This window comes from Echiichthys vipera (assembly GCF_963691815.1).
Source record: "Echiichthys vipera genome assembly, chromosome: 22".
Taxonomy (NCBI): domain Eukaryota; kingdom Metazoa; phylum Chordata; class Actinopteri; order Perciformes; family Trachinidae; genus Echiichthys; species Echiichthys vipera.
In genome coordinates this window covers 7,698,703-7,721,447 of record NC_139847.1, presented here as the reverse complement: position 1 = coordinate 7,721,447, position 22,745 = coordinate 7,698,703, and the positions used below count along the sequence as shown (strand labels likewise).

Genomic DNA, 22,745 nt, shown 5'->3' with positions numbered 1-22,745 from the left:
TACACTAACTGCGGTCTTCATTTTAGAACAAGAGGTACAAACTGTATGGGATGGTGAATCACATGGGCAGTCTGAGAGGTGGACATTACACAGCCACCATCCTGTCCAGTGAGGACAACATCTGGTATAGGTTTGATGACGCTCGTGTCAAAATGGTGAGGGTTCATTTATAACATCCACTAGTATATAGCATGGGTGTCAAACTGATCCAGTAAAGGGCCGTGTGGCTGCAGGTTTTCATTCCAACCAATCAAAAACACACCTGGTCCAACAAATCAACTGTGTGAAGACATTTCAGGTGATTGAGTAAGTCGAGTCAGGTGTGTTCTTGCTTGGTTGGAATGAAAACCTGCAGCCACACGGCCCTTTACTGGATCACTTTGACATCCATGGTATATAGCAACTGTTAAAAACCTACAAAACATTAAATTGGTATTTGTTGAATGTTCCTCTTCTTTGCGTTGGATGGTGCAGGTTGAAGAGCAACCATTTGCCAAAAACAGGACGTACAAGTATGTTCAATTGATTCCACTTTATTACGTCTGACATAGTTGACAAAACAATCCCACACTAAGGTCCATTTAAAGTTGTGTCGGAGCTCTATCACAATCTTCATCAGCAGGCAGAGTTTGCCCAGTTTTTATGGAATAAAATGTTTCTTTTCGAGCACTTTCCAACCATAAATTTGCTGGGAAGATCGTGTGCTATGATCGAAAGCTTCAGGGCATTGTTGAATGATTGTTGTGAGATTGTTCTGTCGACTACTGTTTTCTGTTATCTGTCTGGAAGTGTTCACTGTATGTTCTCCACTATTTAATGTTCTGTGAAAACTCACTTAAAACCACTTGTTCAACAGTTCCAGCACTGTGTATCTGCTCGCATACAGAGGTAAGATCACAAGCGCACATCAAGAAATCGTTAATACCTGTCATATTAACAGATAATTAATATATATATATATATTATCAAACTGCCCCACACACACTTTATAGAGTCAAGGAGTCATTCCAGAGATGATAAAGAAATCAGACACCTGGAACAACATCGAGAGAGTCGAGAACACATGAGAAACGAGATGAAGAAAGAGGCACATCAGGCCCGAGGAGGGGACGGCGATGCAGAGGTTTCCAGATTCAGAGATGACACGATGGAAGATTTTCTCTTTCTTCAAAAACAAAACCCAAGCTACTCCAGGCGCCCGGACACTCAGAAAACACCAGAGAAGAGAAAAGAAGGGAACAAAGACGGTGAGGCACATGACAGAGGGCACAACTTTTCAATTCAATTCAATTCAATTTTATTTTATTTAAAGTGTCAAATCATAACCAAAGTTATCTCAGGACACTTTACAGAGTAGGTATAGATCCTGATTTTTATGTAATGCATTAATTAGTGTAATTCAGGCGCAAAATCATCCCATGGTCTTTTTCGGCACTTACATACATCAAATAAGCCATTGAGACGGAGAAATCCTGGAGAGTCGCTAACAGCCGGACATGGCTAACACTGATTAGCTCGGGGCAGAACGGTGAAGGCATTAACGTCTTTTTTAACCTCTAATACTGCTCAAAAAAACACCAAACCTCAGCAGCAGCATGATAAAGAGTCTCTACACATAAAACAAAGCACCAACAAGAGTTTATTAAAAGAGTGTTTTTAAAGACTTACCTACTGGTCCCTGTACCAGCTCCTCTCATAGTAAAGTCCATTCAAGTCGATTACCAAAGTCAATCCAAAAGGAAGGAGCCCATTGGTGCTTTGTTTTATGTCTAGAGCTTCTTCTCATGCTGCTGCAGAGGTTTGCTGTTATTTTGAGCAGAATTAGTGGTTAAAAAAGACGTTTTAATGCCTTCACCGTACTTCCCCGAGCTAATCAGTGTTAGCCACGTGACGTCCGGCTGTTAGCGTCTCTCCGAGATTTCTCTGTTAATAGTTCATACACCAAAAAAACTGTCTCGATGGCTTATTTGATGTATGCAAGTGCCGAAAAAGACCATAGGGTGATTTTGCGCTGGAATTACACTTTAATATATTAACTTCTTGTAAACGAAAGGTGTGGCCGCCACAAGGTAGTTGCAAGTCACAGGCATGTTCTTCTTCTACGCTGGAAAACCTTGCCTTCTTCCCGTGTTTACTCAAGTTACTTCAACTCTGTGCTCATACAACCACTTAGTGTTCAGGCTGAAACATTGAAACATCACACATCTGTCTTCCTTTCCCACCAGACGCAAATTGTTTGCAGTCCTGTAGAAGTTCAACCGACATTAAGAAGAATCCTCTTTTGATTTTTCTCATCGTTTTTGTTTGTGCATTAATCGTGATACTTCCTGTAATCCTGACAACTCTGAACAAACCTTAATAGTGAGAGTAGGGAGGGTTTGTGTCAGCGCCGAACAGACAAGAACTATCAAGAAGAAAATTAAACAATTACACTATCAAAATGGCGGTTGTTAATGTTATTAATCAACTATGCTCCTTCATTTATGTATGTCATATATTGATCCATGTGAAAACCATGTGGATGATCAAGAAACAAGACAGTATATCAACAGTGTCAGATCTTTTGACATCTATAATCTTTAGATAGATAGATAGATAACTTTATTTATCCCCGAGGGGAAATTAGGTCATCGTAGCAGCGGTACAGAGCAATCAGAAGTACTAAAATAAGATAAACTATCATTCATTCATTCATCTTCAACCGCTTATCCCGGGGTCTGGGTCGCGGGGGGGCTGGAGCCGATTCCAGCTGACATCGGGCGTGAGGCGGGGTCCACCCTGGACAGGACGCCAGTCTATCACAGGGCACATAGAGACGGACAGAGACAGACAACCATTCACACCTACGGGCAATTTTTTAGAGACACCAATTAACACGTGAATGTCTTTGGACTGTGGGAGGAAACCGGAGAACCCGGAGAAAACCCACACAGACACGGGGAGAACATGCAAACTCCACACAGAAAGGCCCAGGCCGGGATGTGAACCTGGAACCTTCTTGCTGTGAGGCGACAGTGCTAACCACCACACCACCGTGTAGCCAAGATAAACTATAAAATACAAAATATGAACAACAATAAAATAGAATAGAATATTTATCTCAGTTTGTGAGGGTTATTAGATGATGTCTTTATTCATTCTTGTTATTTTTATATTGTTTGATTTGCCATTAATGCCTCATTATGCTGTTTAGTATCATTTATAAGGTGTTGGGAAGGAAACCAGCTGATAAACGTTCAACTGTTCATGACTTCTCTGTATTTCTATTGAATAAAAATTCTTATTAAAGTGTCGATTTGCACCACTCCCTTTATGTGCGCTTTCACTTTCCCCTTGATATTTTATGCACTCGTCTACAGGTCTTCATGTTGATTGTTTGATTGATTTGAACACCAATAAAAATGTAATTTAAAAAAGTGTATTGGCTTGATTAAAGGTCTGATATTGAAAAAAGTGTGGTTTCCATTTATTTCTTTATTATAAAGCAGATAGAGGTGCTACATAAATACTGTGAACGTATGAAAATGCTCAATCCACAGAGAAACATTCACAGCCTGTATTCAGAAACTGCCTTTAAACGAGCCGTCAGGACTTCTTTACAGTTCACTGATGTCACAAATATACTTTATATAGGTAGAAAGTGCTGCTACAGTGACGTTACTATCATTCCTCAATAGTTCAGACACCAAGAGCGCAGATGTGGAAGACCTGGAAACATTGACCAATCAGAGCAGACTGGTCTTTTTCTTAAAGAGAACGAGACAGGATGAGAAAAATATTGTGTTTTTGAACATTAAAGAGTGTAAACATGTAAAGTGATCATGAGAGGAAAACAAGCCATCAAAATCCACGTCTTAAAGTTTACATTCAGAGGTTTGCTACAGATCCTCCGGGGCAGATCGGATCCTGACTCTGCAGAGGCGATATTTCCTGAACGACAGCGCAGCTGCAGCCAAGAGACACAAAGCAGCAGCGACGCCGAACGCCGAGGTGACAGTGAGCTCTGCAGGGGGTCTGAGAGGCAACCGGGTCCCGTTCTGGGCTGAAGTTAAAGTCTCACTGACCAAAAAGCAATAAAGTAAGGTAAGTATGAGATGCAGGTTAATACATTTAAAGAGGGTGCTTGCTTGAAGTTGTACTTGCCTTGTGATAGAAGTGGGAAATGTACTGAAATCGTCTGAAGGGGGACTCATGTCAGTGTACACACACAACCTCTTGTCAGGGCAGTGAACTAAACCCTGGTATCCTTTTATCTGACGGTTAAAAACAGCAAACACAGAGCAGGTTATGAGGTTACACTTCAAATGACAGATGGGGATTTTCTTTGTGCTTATCTAGCATTTTTAAACATCACTGTATTACTGTGACATCAAGTTTAATATAGGAAAGAGGTTTTTTTTTTAAAGAACATTGACTTTTCTCTAAATATGAGGTATTAATTCAGTTGTCCACTCACATTTTAAAGGTCCCATTTCATGTTGATTTCCAAGTTGTAGTTTGTGTTTCTACTAGAAAGTGTTTACATGCTTTAATGTTCAAAAACACATAATATATATATTTCTTATACCTGTCTGAAATGCTCCGGTTTAGCGCCTGTCTCTTTAAAAAAAAACAACTCCTGAAAAATCTGCACGCTTGGCTCTCATTGCAGGTGGGGAATGACTGTAACAGCACCGTAGCAACACTTTATACCTATATCTATATATATATAGCATAGTTGTGACATCACAACTGTACAAAAGTGCTGACGGCTCGTTCAAAAGGCACAGTTTCTGACTAAGGGCTGTGTGTTTCTCTGTGGATTGAAGGTTTTGATACTTTCGGGATTTAAACAGCAACTCAACCTGCTTTATAATTAAAAAAAAGACATTGAAACCTCACTTAACGATATAGGACCTTTAACATCTGGTGGTAGTAGTTCCATATGAGTATTCATTTTCGTCTTCTTCTTAAACTGTGGTTAGTAGTGTGTCATGTTACCTGAATTGTGCCCCCTGCAGGACAGTCCACCCATTCAGCGCCAGACACCTGGATCTGGAACCCGTTCAGTCTGGTACACCTGTGTCTGTAACAACGACCCTCCACGGAGCTGCTGTATAAAAGAATCTGACTCTGGTTCTAAAAGAACGACATGTAGAGAGAGAGGAAACAAATGTCAGACAAAGGAAACAGCATTCACAGACACGCATGCATGCACACAAACACACAAACACACACCTCTCTTGTCAGGTTGGAGAAGAAGCAGCGGCTGTGGAAACCAAACACCTCCCCGCTCCAGCGCTCTTCAGCTGACTTCCTGCTATTTTGCTCTTTCCAACATTCGCTCTGAAGAACAAGAGGAGGGAAACAAGGGTGAGTGTGGAGCATCAGTGTCAATGAAAAGCCACCATTTGGAACTGAAAGCACAACAAAAATAATAATTATCACAACTTATCGCTGTTCTACAAAATTTGAACGTCCAGAGCAGAGATGTGATGGATTTACATAGTTTTGTACATTTTGAGATTAAGTAGAAGATTTCTGGCAAAGCAAAGTGAGTAAATAATACATTTATTTATTTTATAATCTGGTGGATATTGTTTTTTTACGTGAGAAGAAATCAACTTTACTCCACTCTTGAGGGGTTTATACACTCGACATCCCTCCAGGTGTGGATCAGTCTGGCACTCCCCCTTGTGGAGGTGGAGATGATGGCACCCAAATCCACTGAGAAGAGGGAATCGTGTAACATTAGTGCTGGAAGGACGACAATAAGTTGTTCTGTAGAATACGTAACTATGAATCTACCTGCCGGTGCAGAAGAAGGCTGAAGACTTGTTCTGACAGGTTGACAGGGAACCAAACATGGCTCCTTCCCCTATAAAAACAAACAAACAAACATCTTATCAGGCTGATTTAATTAACACACACACACACACACACACACACACACACACACACACACACACACACACACACACACACACACACACACACACACACACACACACACACACACACACACACACACACACACACACACACACACACACACACACACACACACACACACACACACACACACACACACACACACACACACACACACACACACACACACACACACACACACACACACACACACACACACACACACACACACACACACACACACACACACACACACACACACACACACACACACACACACACACACACACACACACACACACACACACACACACACACACACACACACACACACACACACACACACACACACACACACACACACACACACACCGTGTCCCCAGACTAGACTCTGTGCCCGGCTCAGGTCGACAGTGTACCAGCCTGTGTCCTGTAACGCAGCCAAGGTGACCAGGTCAATCCGCACCGTGGTTGAGTCCCCCAGCACCGCCGCCATGATAGAGCCCTGCAGGACACGGGACTCCCAGTGAGAGGACACTCCGCCTGGAAGCAAATCCTGACGAAAGAGAGTGTAAAAAGCATGTAAAGAGAGCGTGTGATGAATCTGAAAAATGAAAAAAAGGGTTGAGCTGGAGCTGCTCTGTACCAGGTTCTCCAGCGGCCCCCCGAGCTCGGGGTCAGTGGACGCCAGGTGCTTCTGCAGGGCTGAGATGACGGACGGGGTGTAGATTCTCATCTGACCCGATCCATCAGGGTGAGTCCCTTTGCCTCGAGGAGAACAACCAGCACCAACTGCAAAACACACAAAAAACACTAGAAGATTTTCTAACCAGTGATTATGATCTTTAATGTGGCGTAGACTGAATGCATCCTCAACATACTATACAGGATTTGACTCATGTGCATTAACTGTTTCATGTGTTTATTACACTCTTGTTTTGGTCTTATTTAATTGTTGTGTATTTCTTTTCTTCTACTTTAATTTCCCTGGTTTTATTTGATTGTTGGGCTGAAATGGTACGATGGTACATGATGCTCAGGGTCTCTGCAATCTACTGTTTTTTGTTTTGTCTCCTTCAGCTGCTACTGTGTGTGTGTGTGTGTGTGTGTGTGTGTGTGTGTGTGTGTGTGTGTGTGTGTGTGTGTGTGTGTGTATGTGTGTGTGTGTAAGCTCATCGTTTTAAATGTGTCTTTTTAAAGGTCTATCCTTTTCTTTTTGACGCTTTTAATGTTAAAATATTTCTGCACTTTAAGGGATTGTACTGTAAATTTCGTTGTACTGGTACAATGACAATAAAGACAATTCTATTTAATTCAATTCAATTATTGTAATATTTTTTCCCATTTAAAGCACATTGCAACTATGTTTCAAATAGTTTATTAGGCTATTGTTATTATTTATCAACCACTAATTTATATTGCTCTTTTTCTCACTTGACTTCGATTTTTATATCGTTACTTGTTTTCATTTGTTTGTTTGTTTTCTCTCCTATGTTTTTATGTATTCTCAAAGACACAACTCAACCATGCAATTAGACCAAAGGTGAATGTTGATTATGTTTATCTACTAATCTCTTAAAACTCCCACATTTCACACCCTTTTACATTTGGCTAAACTACACACTCTAAACATGTAGAACAACACAACCAATAAGGCAATAAAACACTATAATATGATAACGTACAAACACATAATGTATTAAAGTTCAATACAGCAACATACAAATATCAAAATGTGTTTAAAAACCTTGAGAACTGGAGGAACAGTGAGTCCAGGTGCTGAAGAGCTCTTTAGAGAAACCAAGTGCATGAAACAGCTCATGGATCACAGTCTGGGAAAAAAACACACAATTCAATAAGTATTATTATTATTATTGTTATTATTTTTATTACTATTATTCGTCTTACCTGTACAGTAGCCTGGTGGCTGTATGTGTCTCCTGTCAGTCTGTCCCTACAGATGACCGCCGCCCCGGCCACAGGTCGACCCCGGGCGTCCGTCCGGCAGTGGACGGCGTACGCCAACACGTTAGGCTGAGAGGTGAAGTGAACATGAGGAACTGCAGTGAACACTTTTAAAACTTGACATTTGATCTTGAGCCTAAAAAATATGATCCAGATCCAGATCCATTTTTATTAACATACAAATGTTGTATTCCTCTTTAAATCTGTCGTCACTGACTGGAAGTTCAAATATTTGCTGTTGTGATAATCTGATGTTGGGAAATGTCTCAGGAAATATATACACTGTCTGCTGCTGCTGTTTTGTCTTATAATATTAATAATAATAATAATAAATGTATTTATTTAGCAACTTTGAAACAAACGTTTACAAAGTGCTTTGCAAAGGCAAAAGCACTTACAAATCCATACACTGGCATACATTCACAACAACACAGCGAGATAAATGATAGGATGCTTTGAACAAGCAGTAAAAATGAAGATGAGGTAAAATGACAAAATAATAATAAATACATCTAAAATAAATATACCGGTAAATAAAAATAAATAAAATTAACACAAAGCCAGTCAGCGGCCATCTTGTTATTTTGCCTTTTTTTGTTTCTCTGCATTTTATTAAAACACACTTTGTTTTTTTTGGTGCTACATAATAACGTTTTGTTATTAACTGAAATTTTCACCATCAACCATTCACTTTCTAACGACTTCTCACATATGTTTAAATATCACAGATGTCACTGTTTTCAGTGTCTTCACCTCTGCTCTGCACTTGTCGGTGGCCTGTGGGTGGAGGTACAGCAGGAAGTCGGTGTGGGGGAGTCCGGCACCGTCAGGACGGAGCTCGGTGCCTCGAGGTGAATCAGCCTCCGTGTAAATATCACACCCAGCCAGGTGATCATCTGGGATCTGATGGGAACGGGGACGGAAGACGTTGCTTGACATCCTGTTGCGTGTTGTATGTGTTGATGATCATTCAGATAAGACTCACCCTCACGTCCAGACAGGTCTCAGATCTGTAGTTGTTGTTGGCTCGCCCACACCTGAAGGAAGAAAACTGTAAAACTGTCTCTCCTTTAGTAGAAAGGGAAAGGGAAAGGTGGGATCTATATAATTTAAATGTATTTAAGCAAAAATATTACTGCTGATACTTGTACCAGTTCATTTTAACCTTTGTTTTTAAAGGTGATGCAAGACTGAAAAAAAAAAGTCTCTAATTGGGATGATTTTAAAGTTGTAGTGACGTTTACAGAATTCTCTATAATCTGAGAAAGATGTGACCCTGTGTCTTATGTAAAAAAAAAAAATCAATTTCTTTGGATAAACTTAAAATTAAAATATTATTTTAGTGCTATAAATTTGCATGCCCAGTCAAATATACTGGCATGCAAATGTCATCTGTGCACTGATGATATTTTAGAGCTCTGCACTCCACTTTACACAGCACACATTTGGGGTGTAACCATAATAAAGGGAAGGTGGACAAGCTAAAGGTGACATATAATGACGCTCCTAGAATTCTCTCCTAACCCTCAACAGCCAAATCAGCTCCGTAATCAATGCAGTGTTATCAATGATTACAAATAGGTGGAAAAAAGGTTGTGCAGGCTGACTGAGTCTAGGAATAGTATAATAAGGTATTGACGGACCCTAAGTGAGACAAGATATTCCTTCAGCCTTTGGAAATATTGGAACAAACATTTTTATAATAATAATAATAATACATTTAATTTATATGGCGCTTTTCAATGACCCTAAGACGCTTACAAAGACATGAAAACAAAATCAAGAAAGGGGTAATGACAGTGAGGGCGGGACAAGCAAAGACATCACGACAGTAAACAGAAGCAGTAATAGAACGTGGCATAAAGAATAATAAAATAACAATAACAAAACAAAAGAAAGAAACAAGGCAGGTACAGAGACAGTCACAAGTAGGGGTAAAATGGCCATGAGAGAGTACGTATTTAACCTTTAGCACACATCTGCATATGTAGAAATTTTATCTTTGTCTGTAAATTGTGTGTTTGTCTTTATATCTGGACCATCAGTCTGTCAAATAAAGATAACAACAATAATAATAATAATAAACACACACAAACCAGTTTAAAGTGATAATTTTAACAGATCATATGAACAAACCGTATACACACACCTGTTGTAGTTGGCAGAACTTGAATTCCTCCACAGAAACTTGCAGTATTTGTTGATGTCTCTGCTGAGCAGCAACGGACCTGGTGCTCTGATTACTACGGAAAAGGTTAACAGTTCATAATAGTATTTTAGTGTGTGTGTGTGTGTGTGTGTGTGTGTGTGTGTGTGTGTGTGTGTGTGTGTGTGTGTGTGTTTGTGTGTGTGTGTGTGTGTGTACCTGACAGTAAAGAAGACACCATCCTCACAGCCTCCTCCACCGCTGCCTCCAGTCTCTCCGTCTCAGCCTCTGATAGGCTGCTGCTCTCCGTTGGAATCCACGTCCGGATCCTGATTGGCTGTGGAGAGGCGGGAGTGGGCGGGGTTATCCTTCTCAGGCTTCTCCTCAGGCCATGCAAAGGTGACGCACCCCGTGATGGATGATTCTGGGCCTGAGAGACTCTGAGTCTGGGCTCGTTGGGTGGGCTGTCTGCAGCCCGGACCACCCCGGCCTGGGCCTGAACCTCGTCAAAGATGCACTTCTGCAGGGCTCCAGGAAGCTGCTCCACCACCACCGTCACCACCAACATCCCCACCCAGAGTCTCTGGGATGGAGGTAAAACCATAATTACAGCTGTGACCTATTTTAGGGTCACAGCGAGGAGGATGAGTAAGTTGTTAAGACTTTTTTTGGAAGAAGAGGACCTTTGCTAAACTGCAGGATGCATCCATGCAAAGCAACTTATAATAAATGTATTTTATTTTGCAAAGTAACATATTCAGGAGGTGATAGCAAATCTTGAGGACAATGAGGTCACGGCATCTTTCTGTGAATGGAGCTGGAGGAACTGTATTTCTAGTTGTGTGGAGAAAGCTTTTCCACAGCAATAAAATGTACAGAAATATGATAAAGTAAAAGCATCAGGGGGAACCTGGACTTATGACCTCTGTATTTCTACGACCCTGGCTTATGTCATCATCCCATGGTCTTTGTCGGCACTTACATACATCAAATAAGCCATCGAGACAGGTTTTTCTTGTAATCCTGGAGCGTCGCTAAAAGCCGGATGAGATGACACTGATTAACTCGAGGAAGGTGAAGGCATTTAAATGTCTTTTTTAACCACTAATACTGCTCAAAATAACACCAAACCTCTGCAGTAGCATGAGAAGAGTCCCTTCCTTTTAGATTGACTTTGATAATCGACTTGAATGGACTTAACTATGAGAGGAGCTGGTACAGGGGCCAGTTGGTAAGTCTTTAAAACACTCTTTTTAATAAAATCTGGGTTCACCAACTACGTTGTTGGTTATTTTCAGCAGTATTAGTGGTCAAAAAAGATGTTTAATGCCTTCACTGTACTGCCCCGAGCTAATCAGTGTTAGCCACGTCCGGCTGTTAGCGTCTCTCCAGGATTTCTCTGTTAATAGCTGTTACACGAAAAAGAAACTGTCTTAAAGGCTTATTTGATGTAAGTGCCAAAACATTTTGGCCTGCGTGTTAAAACTTTCAATGGTTCGTCTGTGAGGAAATAGAACCATGCATCTATTAAATATAGAGCAGTATTTTAGCTCCAACAGTCACTTTCCTGCAGCATTAATCGATTAAATCAAAAATATTGATTATAATTACCTTAGTCAATGTAGATTCAATCCTCAAATGGCAAAAAAAGCTTCATTTCCTTTGCACTCGCCTTTTATCCTGCACACCAGCCTGATCTGTCTTTCTTCCAGAACAACCACTGAAGAGCTCTCACTGCAGTCTGTGAATCTTAAAAGCACTTTTGAATACAAAGCACAATGCAACGACTCATCTCAGTTCCTGAGGTGTGTTTTCACCCACGTCAACCCCTTTAAAACACACAAATACACACATAAAAACACAATACCCAACACCTAAAAGTGCAAATCGTTTAATCTCAGCCACATTTTTACTTATATACAGTGAAGTTGACCCTAACAAACCATAAAATCCCTTTCTCTCTTATTTATCCAATTACATTGCAAATTTAAAACTTGCGTCTAACCTAATACATTCAACAAAGCAAAACAGAACAACTTAAGAGAGAGAAAAGAAGTAACTTGCTGAAATAAAAACACCATAAAATGTACAATAATACAAATGGCACACCACATTTGTTGTGTCAAAACATAACAGAATGCAATCCATTCCCCTCAAGGATTGAAGATTCAAGTTGAGGTTATTTTGTGAACTCAGGGCCCCTTTCATCACAAGGGCCCCTCACCTTCCCGTGCACACACACATACACACACACACGCACACTCATCCTAAAATCAGGCACCGAAGAGATTGTCTTTTGACACATTTTGTGGATGACGTACATTCACTTGGGAAGGGTACACGAGTGTGTGTGTGCACTCAAAACACGTAATGTTGCAATCAGTGTGCACTAAAATAGGGGTCCCAAAAGGTTATTGCCAGCTTGCAGAGTACATGCATTTTTTTTCCACTTTATTATAAAGCCATTGATGTGTCGATGCGTGCTGAGATGTGAGAAAACATGTGCCTCCGTGTGTTTTTGTGTGCAGTGTGTATCTCAGGAATCATCTACAGGAAACTCCTCAAAAGGCACTTAAATAGGGGAAATGATTGTTTTGTTCTTTTTTTTTTCTTTTGAGAATTATCTGTCATATAACATGAGCCTGGATGCAAGTGGCAGAAGTATGCGGAGACAATCCACATCTACAAACATACTCCACTGTCAATGTACGACTAAAAATGCAAATGCATTCACACAGTTGCAGTCATACAAACACAATATTTTTCCATCATGTTTAACTAAAGCTATAATCATTCAATCTGACAGTAGTCTGCCTCAGTTTCTGGATAGGGAAGATTCTTCTGTGCAAAAGTTTACCTTCAATGTGCAGCCTAGAATAAAGTAAGTGCACGTCCAACACTCACCTACGCTTATGCTCAAACATACGGCAACCATGCTTTTCGTCTAAAACTTTCACAAGGAGGTCTTTTAAAAAAATAAAAATTAAAAATGGTCAAATACTTGATTCCACATGTCAACAAATCCAACTCAAAGCAATTTCAAAAAGGCACCAGACTTGCACAGTGCAGGTGAGTCTCGCCGTGGGCCACTCCTGTGCTTAAGTTCAAACAAAGGTGGAAAGACTGGGTTTCAGTTGTGAGTAAAAGGAGATAAAGGAGAGGTGTGGGGGAGGGGTCATTCAGGTGAGCATGGGCACGTCATCCTCTGAAGTGGTGTCTTCCGACAGGGGGATGAGCAGCACCTCGTCGTCTGAAGAGGAGGAGGAGGAGAAGGAGGGGGAGGCAGAGAGGGGCATGGAGTTGGTGGAGGAGGAGGAGGAAGAGGGCGAGGCTCTAAAGAGGGAGATGCTCAGGCCCAGTGTGTGGAAGATGGAGGCCAGAGAGGGGCTGCTCGGGGGAACAGCCACAGGAGGAGTGTGGGGAGTTACCGGGCTCGGAGCTGGGGGAGCGTAAGGGGGTGGAGGTGGGGAAGCAACCAGTAGAGGCAGTAGAGGAGGCGGTGCTTCCTGCTGCTGCTGCTGCTGCTGCTGTTGCTCCGACTGAGCCAACAAGCCAAGTTTCTGAGGCACCGGTTGGTTGACCGCCTCCACGGCCGACGAGGAGCTGGTGGGGGTTGAGTGAGATGGTTCCTGTCCAGAGGGAGCGGCGTCCGACTGCTGCTGACTGGAGCTTGATGCCTGACTCGGCCTGGAGGGAGGTCTGGGTATCAGACCCCACCTCCTCATGCGGCGAACAGCCCGGCGGATGAATCTGGGCCTGCGTCTGCGGTGCGGGGAGTTGGCGGCGTCTTGACGGAGGAGTTGGAGAATTCCCCTCAGAGAAAGAGACGAGGTCTGACACAGAGGAGGAATGGAGAAATGAGTTAAAACAGAGTTTCATTCACAAGACTGAGAGCCAAGTTTAGAGAACAAGAAGGTAGCTGGGTGAAATCCTATCAGACAGAGTGGGTTTTGTTTTATACAGTTAATCCCTCCACGACCTCAGCTGTCCTCACCAACTAATAATAAAGCACCTCAGTGTGAACCTGCATGGTAACAGCACATTAGCACTACTTTAACACTCCTCTTACTTCAGCCAACAGCCTGCTGGGGGATTAATACAGCTACTAAAGTGAAGCATGTGACTTAAAGTAACAGATAAATGTTCAGTCTATGAGTTTCATACTCACACTTCTCTTTCAAACTTTAAAATTACTTGTCATGGTCCTTTTCTACTCTGGTGGAGTGATTTTCAAGTTAAGCAATTGACTCTCGCTGCAGTAGGATTTCATGGTACTGTCACGTGACCGAAAAAGACAAATGGTATCAGAGCCTGGAAATAGTTTCTTAGAACTATGTAAACAAAAAAACGCCCAAAATATTGCAAGATGTAGCGCTTGACAGGTTGCTCTGGTCTAGATGAAGTCAGGAGCTCTAAAAGAATCCACTGAAATGACTGAATGAATGATTTATTATCAGATACCAGTAAATCATCTCATCTTCAACAACTCCCTAGGGAGGCGCCCAGGGTTCATCCTTACTAGATGCCCGAACCACCTCAACTGGCTCCTTTCAACGCAAAGGAGCAGCGGCTCTACTCCGAGTTCCTCACGGATGCTGAACTTCTCACCCTCTCTCTAAGGGAGACTCCAGCCACCCTCCTGAGAAAACCCATTTCGGCCGCTTGTACCCCCGTTCTTTCGGTCATGATCCAGCTTTCATGACCAAAGGTGAGTGTAGGAACGAAGATTGACTGATAGATAGAGAGCTTTGCCTTTCGGCTCAGCTCTTTTTCCGTCACAATGGTGCGGTAAAGCAACCAGTAAACATATAAGAAAATATTTCAACACTGTGCATGCCTGCAGACAATTTCTACTTCTCGTGGTGCTCTTTTCTCTCACCTCATTAGGGTTTTCTGTGGGGAAGTCCTCCACTGGGGGGATGATGCCCTGTGCAATCAGCTGACCGTAGGAGGGAGGAGCCTGCTGCTGGATCAGCTCCGCTTCCTGGCGGCTGATCGGTGCAAACAAGCTGCCAGAAAACACGACCATTAAGATGCATTCACAAACACACAGAGCCACTTTGCTTTCGACTGTCAGCACATTTTGGTTTTTGTTTTGCAGCACTTGACAGATGCATTTACAGAATATAGTCAAATATCTTTTATAGATACCATTATCAGGCATATCTTACACCACGCTTGTTTTTGTTAGTTTTCACTTCATAAAGATGCTGTAAAAAGTTAAGTTTCTAGAAGAGTACACATGACATGACATGACAACTCTGGCTGAGAGGAATTGCGCGTGGGAATAGAACTATTTACAACAAGTCGTTCTTGTTTTTTGAGTGTATTGGTTGTTTTGTGACACATTCAGGCAACGCTGGCAACACCTGAAGCTAGTAGTAAGAAAAACAAACTTGTGACTCATCTCAGATAATTAACACATCGCTATCACTCTAAGTCCCAAGAAATCCCTACTACGCTGCATCACAGAGCAAATGCAGTGCACAAAGAGTTACCTATACTCTCTGGTCCTGAGCGAGTACAGTTTACAGGTGCAGCCCATGGCGATAACCAGCAGAAGCCCACAGACTAGGCTGCCCACTGTTGCCGCGGTGATGACTTTGCGGGGCAGGATGACGGGGCAGTTGAGCTCGTCTGTCGCGTCCTTACAGTCCACCTGGCCGTCACAGCGCCAGCTCTCAAAGACACACCTGCAGACGGGACAATGGGCCGTTTGTGTGTTAGAGTTACAGAAATAACTCGAGTGAGAGATTCAGTTTCACATGAAATCACTTCCCGAGGCGCCAAGAAGCATTAAACTAACACCATAGGAATGTAAACCAGCCCTATGGCACATGATCAGTTATTGTAATGAATCATTTTATAAGCTAAACTAAGAGTTGAATAAATAGGTTATACAAATCAAAGCCTTAACCATGGGTTTTATTCAAACATTGCCTTATAATGATCTTAAGCTGTAGTGGTGTCTTTAGTGGTTTATATTATGTCTTAAGTTCTGCTTTTTGTGTTTTAGTTTTACATAGATAAATAACGATGGACTGTCTATAGGTCTATGTATTTGCACAGTGAGAGAAGGTCCAGTAATCTGGTGCAGTTCTGAAGAAAATCTCTAAGTTATTTAACAGTCAATGTTTTTTATGTGTGCTGCTAATTATAGTTCTTAGAAAGCCGAGGAAATTTCAAATCGGTGCATCTTTACAAGATAATGTACATTTCTACTGTAAAGACTTTAGACTTCAGAATCAGATGTTCATTGAGGATTTCCTGCACACACCCTGAGGCACACACTTGCTTTATTACCAAGACACACCCGGATACTGATTCTTAACCAACATGACCACAAGGAAGACACAACCCGTTTGAGCTCATTTGACAAATAAATCTATATTAAAAACCAGCAATAAGAGCTGAACAGCCACTTAATGGAGCTCAACTTTTATTCCCATAAAAGAACAAAAGAAAGACAATTGTCCTAGATTATCAGTCTTTCTCTCTCTCACACACTAACCTGTCACTGTCACAATGAAAGGTTCCTGGTTGACAGACTGTGCAGTCCCTCTCGTCGCTGCCATCAGCACAGTACAGCTGGTAGTTGCATCTCTCTGTGACTGGGTAGCACACCGGTCTGCCAGCGAAGTGACTGGATGCCACTGCTCTCTGCCCCGCCACTCCGCAGGCAAACTGGTTTGGACTGCAGCCCCTGCAGCCCTCCTCGTCCTTCCCAGTCTCGGGGCAGTCCCATTTCCCGTCGCAGCGTTGCTCCTGTGTAAAGCAACCTCCACCTGCTCCACCGCAGCGGCCCTCCCAAGGGGGGCAGTAGGTCCCGACGTGGAATGTGGCGTTGAAGCCGCTCCCCTCTGAGCCAGGAAGAGTCTCATACGTCATCGACAGCAGGCCGGTGTGTGATTCAACCTGGATTGATTTGTAGTTGGAGGCGCTGGTGATCTGTCAAGAAGCAGGAAGGGAACTTCATGAAAAAGCTCTTTTAAAAAATGAGTGATTATGTAATAAAGGTTCGGCTACATTTCCTTGTTAAAGAAACTCACAATTTTAATAATGTCTCCTTTTCCTTGCTCTCTGTTGTACACAGTGAGTCTATCCCCAGGTCCCAGTACCAGCTGCTGCAGGTCCAGCCTCAGTGGTCTCGAGTCCTGAGGGTCCAGAGTCCAGACACAGAACAGCGCGGGCCCCCGCATGGCAGGAGGGGAGAAGGTCCCGTAGAAGTTCTGGAGGAGCCCTCCGCAGGGCCACTCAATGGGAATAGGTGTCACAGCGAGCTGCCTGTTAGTCTGCGGCTGCTCTTGATCCACCATGTCCTCATCCTCCTCTCTCTCCTTCAGCAGCGCCCACAGATCAGACTCAGAATCTGCAACATAATGTCCCTCAGAGTCCCTATCGTGGTTCTTGTCTGCGTCAGCCTCTGCTGCCTGTGTGCTGTCATACTTTGTGGGTTCTGGGGTGTCTGTTTCCTCATTGCAGGCCTGCTCATCGGTGCCGAGGCCAGGACCTTCCCCAAGACACTCCACCTGGCCATTACAGCGCCAAGAGAGAGGAAGGCAGCGGCCCCCCAGGCACTCAAAGGATGTTTCCGGGCATTCACCAGAGTCTGGATGTGCAGAAACAGAAGGGGATAACATATATAAAGAGAGAATTAAGATTAGATTTTGACAAGAAGAGCAGGAACTTGCACTTTGATTTTTTTCCTTGAAAAGGTTTACAAATATTTAAACAAAACATATTAAAGAGAAAAAAATACCCCTGGCGTAGTTCAACAGAAAAGACGAAACAGGGAACTGATGCGGGAGGAAGTGGTGCATCACTGTAATATTTCCTCCTGGAAACTCCATTGGTTGCGGCAACTTGGAGCCACAAAGGACAACCGGCTCATCGCCAGCTGATGATTTTATAGACACCCATTCTTTCCTACACCGTGCTGAAAACTGGGAAAAGCTGAGGAAGAATTGAGAGCAAAATCAGTAAACACACAAGCTCAACTACATTAAAAAACAAAAGTATGTTTAGTTTAAGTTTAATATCTCTGAGTGCATGAGGACATTATGGGCAATGCTGCAAATCTTTAAGCAAGGCGGCTTTATGGCAATAATAACAAAGATATTTATAACAGCCTGGTCACTTTACTTTGCACAATTATTTTATCTTTCTATTTTAAATTTCTCATATTTACTTGATAACCTATTTTTAATATTACCTCTATTTTTTATCTTAAATTATTGTTCTGTGTTGTTCTGTTATTGTTATGTTATTGTTATGTAAATGTTATTGTTATTGTTATGTTTAGGTTTGTCCTGTTAAATGTTTGGAAACTGTGAGAAAAGCATAAGCCGGAGTCAAATTCTCTGTATGTCCAACATACTTAGCAATGAACCTGATTCTGATTCTGATAATGTAATCAGGTTTCTCTATTAGAATTTGTTGGATTAGCCTTAAACAGACCTTCCTATCTAATTAGTTTATGCATAAACAGTTTGACTTTATCCATACTGCCTACTTCTAGGCCATTATATCCTGACCACAGATGATCGGGCAAGATCAGGGCCCCCAATCCACAGTAAAGACATCAATGCTTTGCACAGCACATATCATTGTAATATTTACATAAAATCCAGTGCAATTCAGTGCGTTTACCTCAGAACAATAGGTTCTCCTTCTGCACCCTTGATGATCCAGCAGTCATAGGTAAAGCCGAAGCGGTAGGACCAGCTGTGGTAGGCAGAACTCTGGATCTCTCCCACTTTACTGTCTAAGACTTGGAGGGAATGCCCACAGCGGGCTGAGCGACAGTGAGACAAAGGGAGCAACGGTTAACAGCCAAAACAGTTCCTCTTTCTGAAGCTTGATGCGTTACTGTATGTTATCACACTGCAGTTGAAATTTGTAAAAGAGGTGCGGCACTACAACCATACAGGAAATAAAGTACTGTTAAATATGATCTGCTCATTAGGTTGGAGAAATACGCGTAACCAGAATGTGACATTGAAAAACCTTTTCTACGACAACCACAACACAAGATAAAGTGCTGACTAGTTTTTCTCCTTACCAGAGCAGAGGGCCGGCTCAAAACGGCTGCATGCTGCAGATTAAAAAGAGAACAGGAACAGAATGAGTCAGGCAGGTGTTTTATCACCACAGATCACAAACATTGCATGATTGAAGAAATGCAAACACGACCTTTGACTGATAAACATTTTAAGTAGGCACCTTGGATAGATACACAGTGAAACACATTCACTCACCTGTTATGGTGAAAACTAGGAGGGCACAGAGGTTGTAAGTGAAGGTCATTGTGGTAGTGCTTCTCCTCTCAAATGTTGGAAATTATATAAAACCCGAAGACTTTAAAGGGCTAAAAAAAAGGGTCAGAGAAGCGCCATTTTGTTCAGGAAGACTTCATCTGTAACGTGAAAAGAGAGAAGATGAATGACAGGTGTGTTAAATATGTTTGTCAACCTTTCAGCTTCATAATGTTATTACTCTACTACGCTGACCACAAGTAAGACACATGAAAACTTTGATCAGTAGGGTTAAGGATAAAACATGAAGCTGTTTGATCGATCACTCGGAAGCCCATTGTCAACTATTACGAAAATAAATAATGCTTTAAATCAAATGCATACAAATTCGCTGGTTTCTTAGCCTCCTATGAAGTGGGCTTAATATATTTGGGTTTTGAACCATTGGTCTGATAAGTTTAAGAATAAACTCAAGCAGTTGTTTTTTTAAAATTTTGTAGATCCAACAAATGTAAAATAATCATCAGATTAACTGGTAATGGTAATAACTGTTAGTTTGCAACTGCTAATTTCAATTATAAGACCTCAGTGTAAGAACTATACAACTTTTAAGCGAACAATATCAGTATTTATTATTTAAATAAATTACCTTGACTACTAAATGGTTTTGTAAACGTCCCATTTGTGTGGCGCTTGGTTTCAATAATTTATAAGATCGATAAATATAAATGTGATTGATGGAGCCAAAAATGGAGGTATTTCACTCAAGGGCTGTCTGTCTTTGTGTGTTCGTCTGTGTCTCTGTCTCATCCCCCTAACCGGTCAAGACCTATGGCCGTTAGATGTCTCTGCCTGTTAAAGGTAGGTTTTGTTGCCACAGTGTGCACAAGAATGCTGGATAAATACTGTAAATAGATATACTTACTACTACTACTACTACTACTACTATTATTATTATTATTATTATTATTATTATTATCATTATTATTATTATTATTAGAGATAGTGTGACTTGTGGCTGCTAATGGAGGAATTGTTGGGTCTCTGTAGATCATAAATAAATCATAGTGTTGTCTAGACCTTCTTTATATCTATCTGTTCTGCCCTACAAAGCCTAAGTACAGTGACTACAAAATCACTAATAACATGATTTTTGCACAATTTTGGGCCCGAAAGAATGAAGGTTAGGATTGAGTTGGATAATAATTATTAAATGGCAAACTAGTAAACCATAATCCATCATCAGTGTGTCAAATATTCATTTATTCAGACAATAAACAAACTTTAAAGTCATTTTTTACTTTATTGTTTAGCGTAGTTACTGGACTTAGGCTTTGTATGGCAATATAAGCGTCTTGACATAACTTTTGTTATGATTTGGCACTATGAAGAAAATTTGATTGAATTGGCTTTGACACCAAAAAAAGTGAGCATGGTTACAAAAAGACTCATAAACAAACCATTGCTGTTGTATACCCGTGTAGGAAAACAAACAATAGATGCGCATTGTTAACAAGGCCTCAAGTTATTTTGATCTTCAACGGTACACACACACACACACACACACACACACACACACACACACACACACACACACACACACACACACACACACACACACACACACACACACACACACACACACACACACACACACACACACACACACACACACACACACAAACTTCCTTCCCTTAAGCTTCTCAACAATGACGTCAGGAGCCATTTCCGAGACAAAAATCCTCGCGACACAAATAGATTCAAAGTCTTTTCTATTATTATTATTTTCAAACAAAGTAAAAACAAGTTAGCATGTGGAACACTTGGGAATCAATGACCTGATTTAGTTACCTACAAGTTTTAGTTTTTGTCCCGGGACGGTTTCGGTTTGAAGGTGCTCGTGGTCCTCAGTCACGAGAGCTTTAACAGTTAGCTTCCTCTCGAGCTAACGGCTAACTGCTAACGGCTAACACCGTCACTTCTGTCTTCGTTTAAACGCTTTTTCTATTTTTCTGGGCGGCGACACCTCAACAAAATGTATCCGAGTACGACGCGGAGGGTTTAGGAACACAACTAAATCACAACATTTAGGTCAGAAGCGCTGCAAACATGATAAAATGATATAAAAGGAGAGAGCCGTTACCATGTCAGTCGGCCTTTCTTGTTGACAAGTTCTGATCCACTTCCGTATATTTCAGCTCCTGACAGGAGGGGGCGGGGCTTAGCGGTTTGTTTTTGTTTTTTCATTCATAAAACTTTACATTTTTATTCACATTAAACGCCTTCTACACTGAATCTGTCCATGTTACAATATTGTTCTTTTCTCTTTTTTATATATTATATTTATTGATTTTAGTGATTGAAAGAACATACTGTTATTGCATTACATTTACACAACAACAATTACATTTACACAACAACAACAACAACCCTAATATCCACCATTCAGGGTAAAATTAGTAAATCAATAAATAACAATCAATTGAATTAAATACAAATAAATAAAATAAATACATATTAAAAAAGGACATTTAAGTTAGAAAAACAAACAACAACATCAACACTCAGAATCAGAATACATACATTAATAATCCTTGGGGGGGAATTATTTCCATTACAGAACTCCAGATATACAAACAACAAATATTAGAAAAACATAATATAAATATGTATAACTATATAGAGATAGATGGGGGGGGGGGGCAGACTGTCCTATAATTAAAATGATTTTTTTAATATTTAATATTATAATGATTTAATTCTATTTTATTTTTATTAATTATTAACTCAACTCTAAATTGATCTATATAGCACATTAAAAAAACAACCTTATTTCTATTCTATTGATCACTCTCTAGGAATTGCATAAAAGTGTCCCATATTTCTCCGAATTTATTTAATGTCCATGACTATATAGGTCAACTTCTCTAGTGTAGAGGAAGGCAGGACACCATCTACCACAACCACATTGCATATGTAGAGACAGTAATATATACATATATATATGTGTGTGTGTGTGTGTGTGTGTGTGTGTGTGTGTGTGTGTGTGTGTGTGTGTGTGTGTGTGTGTGTGTGTGTGTGTGTGTGTGTGTGTGTATGCTCCTATAGGGCAGCTAATGTCTGAAAGGAATAAGTGTGAAATGTTTATTACTCAACACAAGGTGTCACTGTCGGTTTGTAAAAATATACAGTTTTAACTTACAAAGATGTGGTCGGGATCTCCAGGATCCTGCCTTAAAAAGACTTTACTTAAGTGTTGTGCTTATTGATTTTTAAGTACAGTATTTTCATTTTATACTTCTACTTCATCACATTTCAGCATTGGAGGAAATACATCTCCATGTTTAGGACACATTAGGCCTATTACACTTATTTACAAAGGATTTGTACAACACTGTTGTTCTGCTTTGGATATTGATATGAGTTTGATGTTGTTTTTCTACACAAACAAAGTTTAATTACCTTGTTAT

At 41.1% G+C, this 22,745-nt stretch overlaps 3 protein-coding genes across 3 annotated transcripts; 1 reads left to right on the top strand and 2 right to left on the bottom strand.

The window, feature by feature from the left end:
* The first annotated feature begins 30 nt into the window (after positions 1-30).
* On the top strand, positions 31-3,314 carry LOC310963816 (uncharacterized protein). Its single transcript, XM_083936742.1, has 5 exons — positions 31-155; positions 475-512; positions 857-888; positions 993-1,247; positions 2,226-3,314. Exons 1-5 carry the CDS (start codon positions 51-53, stop codon positions 2,357-2,359), a joined length of 564 nt encoding a protein of 187 aa, XP_083792868.1. The 5' UTR covers positions 31-50; the 3' UTR covers positions 2,360-3,314.
* A 564-nt stretch (positions 3,315-3,878) lies between these two features.
* cirop (ciliated left-right organizer metallopeptidase) lies at positions 3,879-10,625 on the bottom strand (the record flags this gene model as incomplete). The annotated part of the gene is made up of 14 exons (XM_083936904.1): positions 3,879-4,059; positions 4,144-4,253; positions 4,981-5,112; positions 5,218-5,325; positions 5,610-5,706; positions 5,788-5,857; positions 6,283-6,466; positions 6,557-6,702; positions 7,658-7,742; positions 7,819-7,944; positions 8,629-8,778; positions 8,861-8,912; positions 10,025-10,118; positions 10,241-10,625. 14 exons carry the CDS (start codon positions 10,623-10,625, stop codon positions 3,879-3,881), a joined length of 1,920 nt encoding a protein of 639 aa, XP_083793030.1.
* A 1,302-nt stretch (positions 10,626-11,927) lies between these two features.
* On the bottom strand, positions 11,928-21,464 carry lrp10 (low density lipoprotein receptor-related protein 10). Its single transcript, XM_083937543.1, has 10 exons — positions 21,419-21,464; positions 19,279-19,436; positions 19,083-19,115; positions 18,671-18,815; positions 17,781-17,974; positions 17,071-17,630; positions 16,533-16,969; positions 15,520-15,714; positions 14,901-15,030; positions 11,928-13,854 (listed from the first exon to the last, which is right to left on the bottom strand). Exons 2-10 carry the CDS (start codon positions 19,325-19,327, stop codon positions 13,201-13,203), a joined length of 2,397 nt encoding a protein of 798 aa, XP_083793669.1. The 5' UTR covers positions 19,328-19,436; positions 21,419-21,464; the 3' UTR covers positions 11,928-13,200.
* Positions 21,465-22,745: the final 1,281 nt, after the last annotated feature.

Coding starts and splice junctions, on each gene's coding strand:
- LOC310963816 (XM_083936742.1), top strand. CDS start 51: ATGGTGAATCACATGGGCAGTCTGAGAGGTGGACATTACACAGCCACC. Junction 513..856: donor GCCAAAAACAGGACGTACAA/GTATGTTCAATT, acceptor CTTGTTCAACAG/TTCCAGCACTGTGTATCTGC. Junction 889..992: donor GTATCTGCTCGCATACAGAG/GTAAGATCACAA, acceptor CACACTTTATAG/AGTCAAGGAGTCATTCCAGA.
- lrp10 (XM_083937543.1), bottom strand. CDS start 19,327: ATGACCTTCACTTACAACCTCTGTGCCCTCCTAGTTTTCACCATAACA. Junction 16,970..17,070: donor AAGGAGACATTATTAAAATT/GTGAGTTTCTTT, acceptor GCTTCTTGACAG/ATCACCAGCGCCTCCAACTA. Junction 15,031..15,519: donor CTCAGGACCAGAGAGTATAG/GTAACTCTTTGT, acceptor GTTTTCTGGCAG/CTTGTTTGCACCGATCAGCC.